The sequence below is a fragment of the Phaethon lepturus genome, unplaced genomic scaffold (assembly GCF_000687285.1).
Source record: "Phaethon lepturus isolate BGI_N335 unplaced genomic scaffold, ASM68728v1 scaffold35127, whole genome shotgun sequence".
NCBI lineage: Eukaryota > Metazoa > Chordata > Aves > Phaethontiformes > Phaethontidae > Phaethon > Phaethon lepturus.
This window is the reverse complement of record NW_010551732.1, coordinates 4,195-21,205: the sequence shown is the minus strand read 5'-3', so window position 1 is coordinate 21,205 and position 17,011 is coordinate 4,195. Positions and strand designations below refer to the sequence as shown.

General features: G+C 36.7%; 2 protein-coding genes across 2 annotated transcripts in view; one reads left to right on the top strand and one right to left on the bottom strand.

Annotated features, from left to right (window-relative positions):
- The first annotated feature begins 411 nt into the window (after nt 1–411).
- On the top strand, nt 412–9,825 carry DHX32 (DEAH (Asp-Glu-Ala-His) box polypeptide 32). Its single transcript, XM_010291012.1, has 6 exons — nt 412–493; nt 4,674–4,865; nt 6,531–6,680; nt 7,236–7,426; nt 8,298–8,479; nt 9,633–9,825. The coding sequence occupies exons 1-6, from the start codon at nt 412–414 to the stop codon at nt 9,823–9,825; spliced, it is 990 nt and encodes a 329-aa protein (XP_010289314.1).
- A 313-nt stretch (nt 9,826–10,138) lies between these two features.
- Nucleotides 10,139–17,011, bottom strand: part of BCCIP (BRCA2 and CDKN1A interacting protein) — a gene marked incomplete at its 5' end in the record, with an annotated part of 10,897 nt that continues 4,024 nt past the window's right edge. The window contains 4 exons of the mRNA XM_010291010.1: nt 10,139–10,459; nt 13,921–14,098; nt 15,414–15,601; nt 16,112–16,204. Of these exons, the coding sequence (XP_010289312.1) occupies nt 10,289–10,459; nt 13,921–14,098; nt 15,414–15,601; nt 16,112–16,204 (630 nt within the window). The remainder of the gene's footprint in view (nt 10,460–13,920; nt 14,099–15,413; nt 15,602–16,111; nt 16,205–17,011) is intronic.

Genomic DNA, 17,011 nt, shown 5'->3' with positions numbered 1-17,011 from the left:
AGAAAAATCTTTGCATAATTTGAAGAAAACTAGGCACTAGATTTCTCCGTTATCTTCAGTTTGCTATCCAAGAAGCAGTGTTAAAAAACAATAAAGAAAACACCATTCCCCAGAACTAATCTCCCTGCAGTAACAACACCATTCCCCAGAACTATTCTCCCTGCAGTAATTACTTCGGCAGTTCTTCATGCCTAACAGAAGCTGGAAAAACTTGTGGTTTGCCAGGCAGCGAATCAGTTCTTTAAAGATAACGTCCCTCTCCCTGACATTCATGTCAGCTCTAACTTTATAAGAGATATTCCTATGGAAAAAAAAAAGATCTATCAAAAAGCAGGTATTTTACATAATCAAATTTTTCACAGAGCAGGAGACCAGAACACAGGACCTGTAGGTCCTCCACACAAACACGATATGGCAGTTAAATGGACTATTAATAATCGTGAAATTTATGTTTCATTCCTATCGCTAATATTCACTTACTACAAAATGGTTGGTAAGTCACTAAATCACTTGCTTCCTTATGCAACAAGACTAATGCTTTCGTATTTGTTTTATCACACAGTATAAAATATTTAAAATTAAATTTTAAAAATTTATAAAATATTTACCATCTTTAGAAACATAACTCCGTTCATGTCAAAGTTACAAAAAAACCTGTGAAACAAACAATATCGTCTGAAGTCAACTTGAAACCCTCAGATAAATTATTTCAGTGCTAACAATAACATTTAGTTATGTCTTTGCTTTACTAAGCCCAAGTATGATTAAGAGTAGGATCTGTATTTACATAAAACTGGTCAGATTTCCCCAGACAAGTCCAGAGCAACCCAGTCTTAAGTAGCCAAAGAACACAGGCAAGGAAAAGAAAATATCAGATAAGAAAATACCTTTTAAACTTCCAGGGATGTGACAGTTTCTTGCTGAAAGCCCAGGACACATCCTGAGAGCTTCTTTTTAACTTTGCTCCTGTGAAAGCAGCAGTTGAATCACAAAGCCTTGCGGTTTGCCTCGATGGCAGCAGTAGTTGGTGTTGGCAAGCAGCCCTAAAAATAATGACACTTGCTTCCTAGAAATCACGAAAAGACAATGCAGATTTCTTTAAAGAAGAGCTTTCCATATCTAAACATTTACACTGCTTTTGTTTTATCATAGTTTTTATTTAAATAGGAAACATACCACAAAGAATTCTCAAGTGAGCATTTGCTGTTCTTTCAACTCCTTTTTATGGGTTTTGTGCCTCAAAATGCAGACCCGCACCTAAAAGCCCTATTCTTTTTTTTTTTTTTGTAACACTCACAGCAAAATAAGGAAGTAATTTGTGCTTATAAATCTCAAGGCAATTAACTCCAGGGCATAAAAATGCAAATTACTGATGCTATCAGGGTATTGATGTTGGCTGCCATATAACCATGTATTTTTGTAAGTTCTAGCACAAACTACTTTGTTGATTCCTGGAAATCAGCTTTCCATGATTTCCTAGTAATTACTGTATGTCCGAATGACCATTTTACTCTCCCTGTATTTTCAATCACTGATATCTATTTCCTGTCACTGACTCTCATCCTTCATCAGCTGCTACTTTTCATTTCTTTAAATGTCCTAAGTATTTTCTTCTCAGATGCTTTAGCTTTTGCAAAAACTCGCCTTTTATCCCATTAAACCTCGTATGTCTGGTAACAAACGTTCTCGCTAGACAAAAACATCTCATGTTGTACAGACAGGGATAGGAACTCTTAATACTGAAATGAAACAAGTCCACAGTTTTAACAGGAATTTATAGACCTCTGAGAGAATTTCTCTGAAAACTAATACTAAGTGTTTTAAAATTAAGTGAAGGCACAACACTAACTGTTGTACATGCTGAAGAAGTTCTGTAAAAGCTCATGCAAGGGTAATTAATAAACTATTGTTTCCCTTCGGACGTTAGTAACAGAAAAGGGTTAAAAACAAGTGTTTACTTGCTTCCTATTTTAACTAGTTACAATGAAGCAAAGAAAAAATTAAGTACAGAGTGCTGGCAATGAACTAACAGTTCACTGCCAAGGAAGTAAAAACCCAAACTCCAGATTTTCTTGCAGGAAGGACGGGTGCCTGAAGTGCGGCGTTAGGGCTAAACGCGACCTACCAGCTCCTTGCAGAGTTGCTTTGCTTTTAGCCTTGGTGCTGCAGAAGTGACCTGCCAAAGACAGGTTCCTGTTCGTCACGAATTCAAGCAAGAAATTATTTCTAGTCATCTACTAATGAACATACAAGAACAAATACACACACGGCCTGTGTGGGTAGCTGTGATTTGTGTTTTGTGGTTTTGGGGTTTTTTTTATTTACAGATCTCCTTGACATTAATATGCAAACTAACAGCAGCCCACAGAAGCCTGAAAAACTGCCAGTGCAGCCATTAGTTTCCCAGTGCTGTTTATGCTTGGCTGGAGATGAGGCCAAGTCCTGCTGTAGTGGAATTTTTGCCACAAACTTCAGTGGGACTAGAATTTAACTTGTTATCCATAAAACAGAGAAGAAATATCAAACAGTTCCTTAAACTGGAATAAGGAGAAAGTTGCTGCAGTGATAGGAGAACAGTTATGAATTTAAATGAACTGGCACTCATAAAAGACATTGACCGTTACAGTAAGACCTGGAATAGAAATCTACCTTTGAAAAGAGCTGGAGGAAAGAGTCTTCACACTTCAAGAGTTCCCAAATTTCCACCAAGGTCTTTCATGCTCTAGCAACTACTTTTTGCAGAGTATAGACTTGACAACTTCTACTCAGCTTTCGGGTTCACCCTCTCTAGCCCCAGAAGTGTAGCCTCCATGGTTGCACGCAAAACTCTTCTGTGCTTGTTTTGCCAAACGGACCTACTTTCATCAACAGCAGATTTCCTACAGACCTGCTCCAGTCCTCAGTTTAAGTACCGATTTGCTTAATCCTGTCCTTTCATACATGTTTTATCACTGCAACTGTGAAGGTCTGAATTCATTACACCATTCCTTCAGCAGAACAAAGTGTTGCTGAGAAAACAGACTAGTTTTTTTCAAAATCTGAAAAAAATGTCAGAATAACGCTTCACATTCTTCTGACACCACCTACCAGTGGAAAAAGCAGCAAATAATAGTAAAAGGGCTAGAGCATACATAAGCTGATTCTGTCTTCCACTGCCTCAGATACAGAAAAGCAAGAGAAAATAGTGGAAAAAAAAATGCTCAGCAAAATACTTAGCGAGAAAGGAGAGTCTTTGTCAAACTCCTTCGTTATTTACTCCCATCCAGCTGAGAGGCTCAGAAGAGCTACTGCAAATGGCATCCTTTGGTCTATCAAGAAATAACTGATAAGATGTAATGATAAGTGATGAAAAAGGCATATTTGTGTGTATAAGCCATTTTCTGTATCTTCAAATCTTGTGGGTTGTTGATTTCGTTCATCCTCATCCATGAAAGAGGAAGATATACCTATGATTTGTGGAGGTACTCCTCATAGAATAAGCTTAACATGCCATTGATCAAAACCGCATTAACTGAACAATTAACTGAATTGTCGATACTCCAGCAGCCTTCAGAAAAAGCACATGTGGAACACTTCAGCCTGAAAGCGCGGTGTTCAATGTATGCAGAAGTAAACCTCCCTACCAAACGCTCCTGGCAGGCCCCCAGGCATTTATCTAACATCTAAGATACAAAACCCATCACTTCAGTCTTCATTCTCCTCTGCTTTCACTGTTCAGACCCCCATTTTAAATGCTAAACTCTAACTCATGATATCTTCGTGTTTACCTCTGTCCAATCTGTCTTGCGCTCATGCTCCCTACCCACTGTGTGGCCCTATAATTTTATATATATAAAACTTATTTCCTACTTTTTTGCCAAATTAGTCTCTCAGCCTACCTGATTATTTTGCTATATTCACTCATTTTTTCTGCCTCATTGTTCTCACTTATACCTGTGGAGGTTGTAAGGAAGTTATAACCTACAATAAGTGAAACTCGAACATTTAATTTTGTGCCGTGAGAAAGGACAGCCAATTTTTCAGGAGACATTTTCTTTTACTATGTTCCCATTTTTCTTCTAACATCATAAGAAACTATGTAAAAAAAAAAAAAATGAAAAAAAAATTGTAAAAAAAAATGTAAAAAAAATTATAAAAAAAAAATTGTAAAAAAAAAAAAAAGGCCAACCAAGAGAACACAAAATACCTGCAAGAATAAGACAGCTACAACTTCTGTAAATGCTTGTCTCCTTGTTACAATCCTCTTTCCTAGAGCTGTTGTCTATCTCTCAGCACCCCTCAAATGCAACCAGCCCTCATTAAAAAGAATGAACATGCACACAAAAAAATACCTGAAGACTGCCATCAGTGAGTTTTTGACATAGTCTGGGTGCGATACGCTGTTCAGCACTCACTGTGTCTTATCTTTTGACAAAAACTGCTCTGACAGAGAAAAGATCAACAGTTATTTGCAGCCTTATAATGGTTACCCCATATTTTCTTCCTCCAGAATGTTCTCAGCCTTCCATTCATCTCATTTATTACTTTTCTTTTTACCCGTTGTTAAATGACAGAAGCTGACTTCTATCATTTTCACATAGGAAATATACAACTGAAACATTATCATGAGAATTCAGGCATTCGCCTATATGTAGTCATTCTCAAGAATTTGAATTATCTTTCCTTCTTATTAGCTCCTGAAAGCCTGATGCAGGCTTTGGAAGATCTTGATTATCTAGCAGCCCTGGATAATGACGGAAACCTTTCTGAATTTGGAATTATTATGTCAGAATTTCCCCTGGATCCACAACTGTCAAAGTCAATTCTGGCCTCGTGTGAATTTGAGTGTGTTGATGAAATGCTCACCATTGCAGCCATGGTAACAGGTACTCGTAAATAATGTCTTACTACATGGCTTGTGCCACTTGCCAAATCCATGTAGACTCGAAGTCTATTCACAAGGGCAACCCAAAGGCAAATTTTTGTTATTTACATCATGCTTGTTTCAAGTAAATTAATATCTTTGGCTGTTTAAGTCTTTATTTTAAGCATGCAATGAAACAGTAGTGAATTCTTAAGTAGAACTCCCAATTCCATGCTTCAGATGCCCCATTAGGTTCCAACCTTTTGTTGGAACTTACCTTTCTTAAACTTATCTCGTATTCATGTACATTTATTACAGTCTGGAACGAAAAATTAGAGGAAGTTCTAATTATCAACAATACTGAACTGTTGAGCTACAAAGAATTACTTTGCGATCTTGTTTCTCCAAATACTTTATAAAAACTAAGATAACCTTAAATATCCATACCATTCTGTCCTGATGGATCACTCTGCCCTTGCATGGCTCTTACATGGCACCGTGAGGCAAACCAGCTAGCCCCAAACACTGAACACATGAAGTCTGGAATAAGAACATTTATATTAAAGGTTGTTAATTATTCTTCAATTGATGTGACAGAGCTTTCAAACCAATCCACATAAACCCCAGATACCTAAAAGCTCTTCAGTCTGCGAAAGCTGCTATTGAAATCTTAATATATCAAAGATGGACAAAATAAAAATTTTCAGGATAACTGAGGGTGACTCTAGAAGTTCAAACAGCAAATAATGATGATGACTTCTCAGGATCCCACCAGAAGATAGTGGAGGACAGGGCTAGACCTAGACTCTTTCAGTTCTCAGTGTTAGATAGCGATGTTGGCTTCAGCAATATTTAGCTGTCTCGCTTCTCTCCGCAGCAACCTCCCAACAATATAGCACTGTGCTACTGGTTTTATGGCATAACCCTAGTACAGCACCAATGCTTGAGAGCTATCTACTGCTCAACAGCCACCGCTTACCCTTGCCTGTAGAGAATGTTTTGGCATGGCACTACTGTGCTGTGCCCAGAGGGAATAGCCTATGCCCAGAAATTGGTGAGAAGTCTTAGGCAGCAGTGACACAAACCCACAGCATACCAAGCTGTGTTAGTTCTTCTCCTTAAAGAGCGTCTTCGTTTTATGCTCAAGCTGGCCTGATTTTTAATAGTAGGCCTAAACTTGTGATAAAATTTGTAAGTACATACAACAAATGTAAACAATTGAGCACAGGCACATTTGAGTTTTTAAAAAGCTCAATCATCTCGAAAGACACAATTATGTAGTACAATATGACCACAGAAGTAAAATGCACTGGAAGGCATAAATTTCAACATATAGCAGCAAATTTAGGCATTACATCCATAGATTTAGTTTCTTTCTATATTAAAGAAGTCGTATGCTTGAATTCTGGATAAATTGGATCATGCTATTATGAAGCATTTTTGCATCCATCTAGGAGAAAGCTGGTCACCTTTTGTGTTTACAGCACAAATTAACTAAACAAGAGATTGAAAGAACATCCATATAAAAAAAACCTTAGTGACTGCAATAGATTCCGTTCTTCAGCAGCAATCCAATGCTGAAGATTAAAGGGAACCAAGAAAGGAAAAAAACAAGAGTATCAGTGGGATTACTATTTGTGCATGCACCTATGTGTCTTAATAACCACTGGCTTGATTTTTTTCTAAGCTCCTAATTGCTTCTTACACGCACCTCCTGGAACAGAGGAGATTGCTCTTACTTGCTGGCGAAAATTCTCACACCCTGCAGGAGATCACTTTACTCTTATCAATGTCTTCAACGCCTTCAAGGAAGCCAGTGCAAACTCGGCAAGCCAATGTAAGTGTACTCATACCAGACAAAATGAAGCACGTTAGTCCCAATTTGGAAACAACAACAACAACAACAACAAAATGAATATTGTTGGCATTTAGTTCATAAACCCTTTTAGAACGATTCCTTCTCAAATTGTTAATTATCAGAGAGAAGAGAAACCGAAGATAGTAGCCGTTACAAACAAATATTAGTTTTAGTTTATTAACTAACTGAAAGTGACCTAGGACAGCATACCTCATCCAACATGGATACATCAGCACTACTACAATTGTCATTTGAAGTGACATTGTAGAAAACCAGGAAGACGGTTCCTCCTATAAAAGCCCATAATCCAGGTATGCACAAATCAAGTATTGCCCACTTACTTTACAAGCAAGACAAACACGCCCCAGTTGTCCATATTGTTCTTGTTATCAGAATTTTGGACAGCTCTGACACAGCTACTCACTCCAAAATGTTTTTAATTAGTCAAAAAGCATTTTACAGACCAATATCTTTGGATAGTACCTATCAGTAAGACTTTGCTTTAAGCCAAAATACTGTTTTTTTTCTCCACAGACTACAGTAATAAGAAATGGTGTCGTGATTATTTTCTAAGCTGTTCTGCACTGAGGATGGCAGAAATTATCAGAGCCGAACTAGTAGAGATTATGAAGCGTATTGAACTTCCCATTTCAGAACCGAACTTTGGATCAAAAGAAAACATACTAAGCATTAAGAAAGCTCTCTTAACTGGTTACTTTATGCACGTAAGGAAAAATATTGTGGTTCCATCTTATATATTCTATAACTTATATAGAATGTTTTCAGAGAACTTAAGTTAGGTAGTGAAATCTTTTATCATCAGAAAGGATAAAAGCCATTTTTTCCACTGTGTATCAGCCAAACACTTCTGCCAATTCCAATCTTCTCTCTGGGGTTCAGTTATCACAGCATGAAGTCCACACACTTCACTGCAAGAGGAAAACTGTCAATACGCCTTTCACTCAAAGAACTCTTTTACTTCAAAAACTCTTCAACTTGTAATATTACATCTCAGACCTTATTTTCTGTTTGAAGATGTTTTTGTGAAAATACCCTGCAAACAGAGAATTGACTTGTTGAATATGCTTAGGTATACATAATATACAGCTTTCTTCATCTCAACCAAATGAGGTACTCTAACTGTAACCGTAAACATAAAGATTAATTTATTCCCACTTGAAAACATGCTTTCCTTCACATCACTATGCTCCACCTAAATACAAGAATGACCCCTCCAAACTACACTCTTTCAAGTGCTTGGCCACACACTGTATTTTAAAATCTTGTAATTCTTAAGAATACGTCTGTTTTCACACAGACCCTTCAAAGACAAGTTCAGATACTTACTGTATAGGCCTGCCCTCATTTGTTGCAAACAGTTTCCTTTCAAATATACAGATCAACATTTTCTTTAACTCTAAGCTTCATTTCATAGTATCCAGTCCCTAGCTTTCCTGCAGAAATCTGGGACGAGGTTTAGGTTCTCCAGTTGAAAGTATCTATATAGAAGTTTAATTCCTGGTTTTAATTTAATAGGGAAACACTGATCTATGCATCTTGAACACTGAACTCTCTGCATTTTTTTTTTTTTTAAAGATTGCTCGAGATATAGATGGCTCAGGTAACTACTTAATGTTAACACACAAGCAAGTGGCCCAGCTTCATCCTTTTTCATCATATTATAACACCAGAAGGGTTCCTGAGTGGGTTTTATTCCATGAGTTTCTTGTATCGGAAGACAATTCCATCAGAGTCATCTCGGAGATATCACCCGATCTGTAAGTCAACAACGATGAAACTGTTTCTTCACTCATACCTCTGCCACAAAAGCATAATTTAAGTCACAGACAGGGTGAGGGCGTGTGTGTACACTGACAGAAACACTTGGAGAAGTCAACTCTGGTCATCTCCATTTCTTTTATCTCTGTCAGAAAAACAACTATCTTCAGGTTCTGTTGAGAAAGCATTCCGAGTATAACCAAGTCAATCTAGGTAGGGATACCGGTTTACAAAAAAACCCACCCCAAACCAACCAAACAAAATTGTTAACATAGGCACAAGAGAAAAAGACAGTCTGTCACTGTTTGTAGCTTTGCTTGATGTCTTCATTTTCATTCAGAACACTCACTGATTTAGAGCTCAGAACTATTAAAAACGGAAAGAACTGTGATCTCATGCCTTTGCTATTCTTTTCATGCAAAACAAAACATCCTTTAAGTCAACCTTTTGCATTTCCTAACATGTGCTGATCTGTTCAGGTGCTGAAGTAAGTCTCAATGTCTGACACTGTAATTGTAATCAATTCATCCATTGAAAAACCACCTTACAAGTAGCAAAGGTTTCTTACACCGCAAAATGTACAGAAAAAAAATCAAGGAAGAGTTAAGACAGCAGTGTACTCACAGATTAATCTAGCTGGAAATTTCTTTTTGAAAAGCTATTTTCCAGCAAATCTTCTTCTCGACATGCTTTATGTACCCAGCCAGCTAAATCACCCCGTATCAACTGTTTATGGATTCAAGAAAAGACTACAGTCTTCCTTTTGCAAAAATCTCTTTACATTGAGAATATATATTTCACTGTCCTATCTCTTCTATTTTCAATGTTTATAATAAAGCCTTTTTCATACTTTTATTGAACCAAAGATATGTTCAAATCCAGAACAATTACTATTTAATGCAATCTGCAGCATTGAGAACTGAACAACAATCACCTGAAGTGTAGACCGAGTACCTTAAGTGCAAGCCTACTGAAAGCATAAACTACTACTACATCTTTCAGAGAGCTTTGGTTTTGAGTGGAAATACTAACTTCATAGCTGTATGCATCAGCACATTGCTGGTCTCTTTTGTACAAGCCTGGAAATAGCTATTCAAATATTTCAAAATCCAATTTAAAAATTAGTAATGTTTTGTCTTATTTCCTCACCAGATTCGTGGAGCTGGCACCTCAGTACTATTTTAACAATCTTCCTCCTAGTGAAAGTAAGGATATTCTGCAGGAAGTGATCAATCACTTGTCACCTGTTTCAGCCATGAAGGAGGAACAGAAAACTAACAATGACAGCACAGAAAATGAAAAATTTCCCCAAACTCCCATTGAACAAAGATGTATTGTTCAGTGACTTTAGACTGAATTATCATATATTGGAAAAATATAAATAAAAACAGTCTATACAATATACATCCTTATCTTAACCCATGTAATTATTTGATTTTTTTACATAAATGTATTCAACAGAAGAAACATATGGAAAAAACACTTTCCTTACAAAAGGAGTTGCATGCATTGTTTCATTACAAAAATATATGATTTAGGTTTGGTTATAAACATACTGAGGAGATCTTCAAGTTTCCTTGTAACATTGTTTTTTTTATTGACTGCTTAATGGTGACACCAAAGTATAATAAGATATAATACTTAAAAATATTAATTTGATGGAGATTTTCAGTTGTACAACCCACTTGTCTTCTAAGCGTACAGAGGAAGCACTACAAAACCATTAACTCAATAGCAGTCTTCGGAAAATATTGTGAAGTCATAGTTCTGCACGGCTGCTTTACAAAAACCAGTGTTTACAGGGAAGTTCAGAGTGAGAGATAGTCTTTGAGTTTATCCATAATGACATTAATTCCATCAGCTGGAACTATCATAACAGTCCGCAAAGGTTTCATTGGTACATCATCAAAGGACCATCTGCCACCCAAACAGGTGTCACTTTCCTCTTGCACAGAGTAGTTGAACATCAGAAGGGCTTTCTACATAACAGAAATAAATGCATTAGGATTAAAATTTTTAATTAGCATAAAGATAATGCATCATCTAAACAAAGTAAAAATAATGACCCTATTATGCACATGCTTATTAAGAAGTTCTTTTCTTCCCTTCCCACCAAAAAAACCCCTATATATAATTCATATTAAAATCTCAAATTACTGCTATCATTACAGTTTGGTATCAGAAAAAACACCTAAGGGGGGTGGTGGGGGAGAATCAATGCCCCCTTTAAATGCTTACTGTGACTCAGTTTAGACTGTTTTAAGACAACGTCCCATGCCATATTATCGCACTAAGAAGCTACTGTGCCAAAAAGCAGGGATCCTTGACCAGTAACAGGAGTATCAGGCTCTTAATAGACCTTCAACCCTGGAACAAGAGCAAACCACTAGCTGTGTAATCTTGAGAATTAGCAGATCAAGCAAAACCCAGATAAAAAGAATAGCGAGAGAGCGCAAGTAGAGCCTGCATTAAAGAGGATAGCTTGGTGTGTGCTACATGTGGAAGGCCTGAAGCAACGAATAGGCTCTGCTCTTTTCGTGGCCTACTCTAAAACTACTCAGAGTCCTAAAAATTGATATATCTGTAAGAATACGTGGTGCAGTAATCCCCTCTTTCAAGCTGACAGTAGAAATTAAATATTAAAGCAATAGGCACTAATATGAATCCTGAACAGAATTTCAAAAAGCTTTTGGAAAGTCTCTAGATGGCCGGAGCCACTGAAAGACATATTTATAAAGGATGCTTCTTCAAATCGATAGGTGTCCATAATGTTTATTATTTCTTTTCAGTGATATATACTGCATAGAGACAGAATAGACCCTTTTTATTAGCTTTCCTACACAGAACACTTGATGGATAAGAAAAACTTAAATGTTTCTAGTTCTTACACAACTCAGGTTAAGAAGTATGAACTGAACTCCTAAGTAGAAAAACTTATCTAACCTCTTCCCTCTGCAGGGAAAGTTAAGATCCACTCTCCTTTTAGGATTGCTGTTTACTAAAAATGTCTGAAGGTTGTAAATTTAATTTTGGAAGAACCATCAAATTAATTGAGTGGCTTTGCTCAAGAACACACAATTTGAGCAATGGAGGCCCTAAACCTTTAATCAATTCCAAGTCTGGTTATAATAGAGATTTTCTTCTGCTCCCTCAGTAACATTCTAAGGAACAGAATAAAGCACGGGGAACTGACAAGTGCAAAGAGGCTTCTCTCTCTTTTATATAGCTCTAAGTGTCTGCCCCACCGCATTTAATACTATTTTATGGCAATCTAATTAACGTTATGTGTGATCAGGGAGGTATAAGCTCCAATACTAATTTTACACATATGCATTATTAAGTACAGAGACCCACTTAATCTACTATCCTCCATAATGTTTAAAATTAATTTGTTAAAAACACCAGAAAGACTGTTAAAAAGAAAAGAATGTTCAGTTTGAGTCTATCCACTTGAGTTGAGAATTATTGCAATTTAGATAAAAGCATGCAATTAGTCTTTAAAATGCCACTCAAAATAACAAAACAGAGATAAATACAAAATAGGCCTTCTAGAACATAAACCTGTGGACACGTGGGCATCACAGGCTTCTCCCCCCCAGTTTTTCAATAACATGTTTACACAGAGCTCAAGTTCAGTTTGTAAAGTTGCTGCGGCAGAAACACAAAAAGAAAGTCCCAAAGTTGTTACTGCATAGAGGCTAGAACAGTATTCCCTATAGCTAACAATGAATTCACCCACTTACATTTTTCTTCTTCCCAAGAAATAAAATTACAGCCATACCATAGCCTCTAACAGATTGTTATGAATGATTACACACAGGAACCTTTGCCATTAACCATATGATGCATGTGCAAGTACTTTATCCTGTAGGCACTGCCAGAAATGAAAAATAACAGGCTCTTGACAAAGCAATAATACTGTAGTATAATATTTTTAAAGCTCTGAAATAAAATAAAGAACGATGAAAAATTCTTTGCATTTCAAAGTATATTTTTCATTTAATTTCTTGCATCTTCCCTTCTCATGATTTGGCTTGGGACCAGGAGAATTGTGTAGACAGGTTGCCTTAGGAAACTGGAAGTAATATTTTTATCTCAGCACTTCAACACTTTTTATTAATATACTTGTCCTGAGTAGAACAGAGACAGAAAAAGGAAGTGATAGCTACTTGTTTGGACCTTCAAAAGTTTTTTTATTCTGAGCATTTTCTGAAACTAACGGGTATCCAAAAGAAAACAGGCATGTCAGCTTTCCACATAATACCAACAACGATGACACAAACACAGAGCTCTGCATCTGTTACGTTTCTTGGGACAGGACTTCAGAGAAATGCATTTAATTGCACTACCAAATCTAAACCAAGCCTCAACAGCTGTTTTTTTCTGACACAGGACTAACTATGTAGGGGCAAGGAAAAGAGATCTGTGTATTTAAGTATTAACATGCATTGTAGATGCTTATTGAGACTCTAACAACCAATTCCTCTTGATCTTTCTGAATCTTTATTCTTGTAAGGGCTTAAAGCTGTGACACAATTAAGTCAGAGCAACCTTAGAAGCTACTACCAGTTGTTCCAGCTGCCACTTTTAAACACCACCTGTGATGTAAATCACATTAGCTTGAATCTCTTGACAGATATTCAAGCTAACCTGCACTTCACACACCCACAGTCAGCCTTCTCTGTTCAGCTGACACAGCAATTTAACACGTCTCACATTTCTTATTGTTCAGATTAAAGACGACAACCACACTGTTCTCCAAACAAAAGGAATTTCAAGCTTTTTTAAATTCAGAAGGCCTGGGACATGCTGCTAAATTCAATATCCAGATTTATTACCATTTGTTCATCCTAACACTGTGGACATTCCATTCACAGTATTTCAACAAGTCTGACAATTATTACATTCAATTCAATCTCTTCAGCACTTCTGTATGAGTAAAGAGATGAAGTCTGTGAATTCTTTGAGGCCAAGGCACTGGCCTCAAGACAAAGTAACATCTGATCTTTTCCCTTAAAGTCTCTGCTTATTTCAGGTATTCTTTGAATTTTTCCATTATCCTTATAGCACTCGAGACCCTAGCAGGCAGTAATGCTGCCACAGGCCATCTATGCTATACTATCTTATAGTCAGGTTAATTGTGACCAGATACAAATAACATATTAGTAAATTCATGACAATATGAGGATTAATTTAATAATTTGGATTTATGGATGGCATACCTCTCCATGATTCTCCAAATACAGAGAGTGTTGTGTTCTATACACAACAATAGGTTGCTTGCTCATCTCTCAACACTATTCTAAAAAAATCTGAGTTTAATTTAAAAGATATGTGACCATATCTTTTTGAAAGCTTCCCTTGAATTTAAGGTGAAACACCTTCTTTGCTGATAAAAAGAAAAATAAACATTTTAAATTAAAAGAATCACATATGTTACCTCATAAAAGAATTCTTCCTCTGCATTTGCAAACATTAATTCCTCTTTTTGTTGATTTCTCCCTTCCCTCCTCTTAGAACTGCTCTTTGTAGCTTCTGTAAAGGTCTTGCTGATAAGAAGATAGTAGTGACATTTTCCACAAGGTTTGTTTGTTCTCTGTGCCTCAGTCAGCTCTTTCCTAAAGATAAATAAATGTTTACCCATACAATTTAAACCCTCAACAAATGTGTAAGTAAACCTTATAATGTATTAGTATAGGAAGGATATTCATATTGCAGTCTATTCTATTAAAAGTACATCAGAAAACAAATTTTGCATACACATTCCTAGTACTTAAACATATTATTTGCACTTTAAAACAATAAAAATATGGATGTCTTTCCACGCCTCACAATATAACCCTTTTTTCCCAGAATCCTGTTCATGGTAGGCAGTCTGTGAAATGACTCTAAGTGCAACTCTCCTGAAAACACATCACACTATCACTTCCATGAGGAACTGTAACTGAAGAGCCAGAAAATACTCTTGCCCACCCTTCTGTTAAACACGTTGTCACTGCAACAGTCCAAAATCTTTGAGACAAAGAGGTCGAGATCTGAATTTGAGTTGTAACAAGTGCTGTAATAGTGGTAAACCTAAGCTTTCAAGCACCTCAATTCTTTCTCTAAAAACCAACACTATCTACACATTTTCTTTCATATCAAAGTAGTAATTCCTTAAAGGTCTATTTTATTGTTTTAATGAGCCATGACAGCAGTCAACTTAGATCTGACTTCTAATCTCACCTCACATGAAGGAAAAGAAGAAAAAAGAAAAAAATAACAATCTTTGTTTGATTACTGGAGTTCCTTATCCAACATAATTTCCTGGTTCTCAACGTGGCACTAAAACAATATAACGCTGTATCTCAGTGGATTCATTTACTTACTGTCACCCAGTCTATGATATAAAACAATGAATTGGTAGAGATCAACCAGCACCTAACATGCTTCACTCGTTTACTTGACACTAATCAGAACGCTACATACGGGTTTCGTGGGGCAGAACTCATCCACCTTATAAAGCTGTCCCTCGATCCAAATCTTCCAATCCAGAGCCAGACATTAACACGTGAACAGAAACATCCAAGTTTCTTGTTATCAGCATGCTATAAGAAGTTCTCATTTTTAAATTTTCCTAGATCAATATGAAAATAATCTGCTATAGAAAGAAAAACTACAATATACACACGGCTATTTCTGCAGTAGAACAGCACATATTCTTAAATGATTTCATCTATCTTAAAGTATAGTTTGAAAAGCCTAAAGATATAAAAATATTAAAAATTAGCTAAAGACCTTATATGAAATAAAAATATTTTTTTCTGTTCATATCTTACTTATAGATATAGTATCACCTGTCTTAACATAGTTCTGTATACATAAGATTCCTGAAAAAATATGAAGAAAAAGTACTATTAAACATCACGTCAAAGAAAACCCAAACAAACTTACTGAAGCTGCTGGTGCATGGGCAGAGCAATCTGCGGTGGTACGTTAATGAATCTTTCACTTAGCAGAAGACCCACAGGCTTAGTACTGTCATTTAGGAGCTTATTCAGTTGTTCAACTACATGCTGTTCACAGCTCTTCTCACACTGACTTAGAATCAGCTCTTTGATTTGTTCAGCACACTGTGTACCCTAGAATCAAAAGGTATATTTCCTTTACGTTATAGAACAATTATTTACACAAAAAAAAACTTGGATGTGAACTTAAAGGGAATATTCTACAGGCCTATTGGCAATTTCCTTAAGCAGTCTCTAAAGCACCATACAATTTCTCTAAAATTATTTACCAACCCTGAAGCTGAGGGCAAACAAAGGTTCTTAACTGATAGGAACCAGTACACTCAACAGCAAAATTCAAAAGCTGTAAAAGATGAAAGTGAAGAAATACAAGAGGCTGACAGTTCAGTTACCCCAGATCTACTTATCAGACCTAGTTTTAACTCTCTATTCCATTCTTTGCCTTATGTTTGACCTTCAGCAAGTTACACAGGACAAGATCCAAAAGAAAGCTAAGTGATGTGCAAATTTTAAGACCATAGTCCTCCATGGAGGAATTCAAAATCCTGATCCTTGTTATACAAGGCAGAAAAACAGGATGCAGCTTCATTTATTACTGTCCAGACATTAGTGAGGAATACCAACCTTCCTTTCTGTTAAGTTTAAGCAGCTTATAAAACCAAAGACTTCATCATCATCTTCATCATCATCACTACCTTCTTCTTGGACTTCCGCTTGCTATTTAATGAAAGAAAAAACAACAACTCATATTGACATTCTATTTCCACTCTCTGCAGCAAGAAATGTTTTTCTTTCCAGAAGATGCTCGGCAGATGACAACCATCTAGGTAATCCGTAGAAACACACAACCTACAAATTCTGGTTACGATTATGAAAGTGCCGCATCATTGAATGCCTCTGCGTACTTACAGCCAGCTATATGGAGAGCCAGGTCATGTATCTTCTACAGCAGGATCTTTTGAAAGGCGCTAAAATTTGATAGCTCACATATAATAAGCAGCATCTCGGTACAAGGGATGGCAATATCTTAAGCAAAACCAATTTTCTTCAGTTTCTAACGTAGGGAAATAAACCTGCAAAGTCTTAAAAATCATACAGCAATAGAGGTTTGATGGAGAGTGAAACAGAAAGCTCACTAGAACTCCGCAATGAAAAACCTGGGGAAAGAACTGGGGGTCATGCTGTTGTAATATAAGGATCATATTAAAGCTGGGCATAAAAAAACCTGTTGGTACGGGACAAAAAGGGAATGTATAGCAATGACACCATGCAACATGGTACAACAGCACAACCGTGCCATGGGGGCAGCTTGTTTGGGTTTGAAAGAAGCATGGCCATGACATCTTGAGCACTATACAGTACTGAACAGCTTCCTTAGCCAGCAGTAACTCAGGAGCCTCTGCATGGTGCTCCAACTGCCATGGCAGAAGTTGTTCTGGACTCATTTCAGGATCCTTTTCTATGTCCATATAACTCTGCACAAAAGGAAACTGCATGCAGGATATTTTTGTTCTATATCTCTGT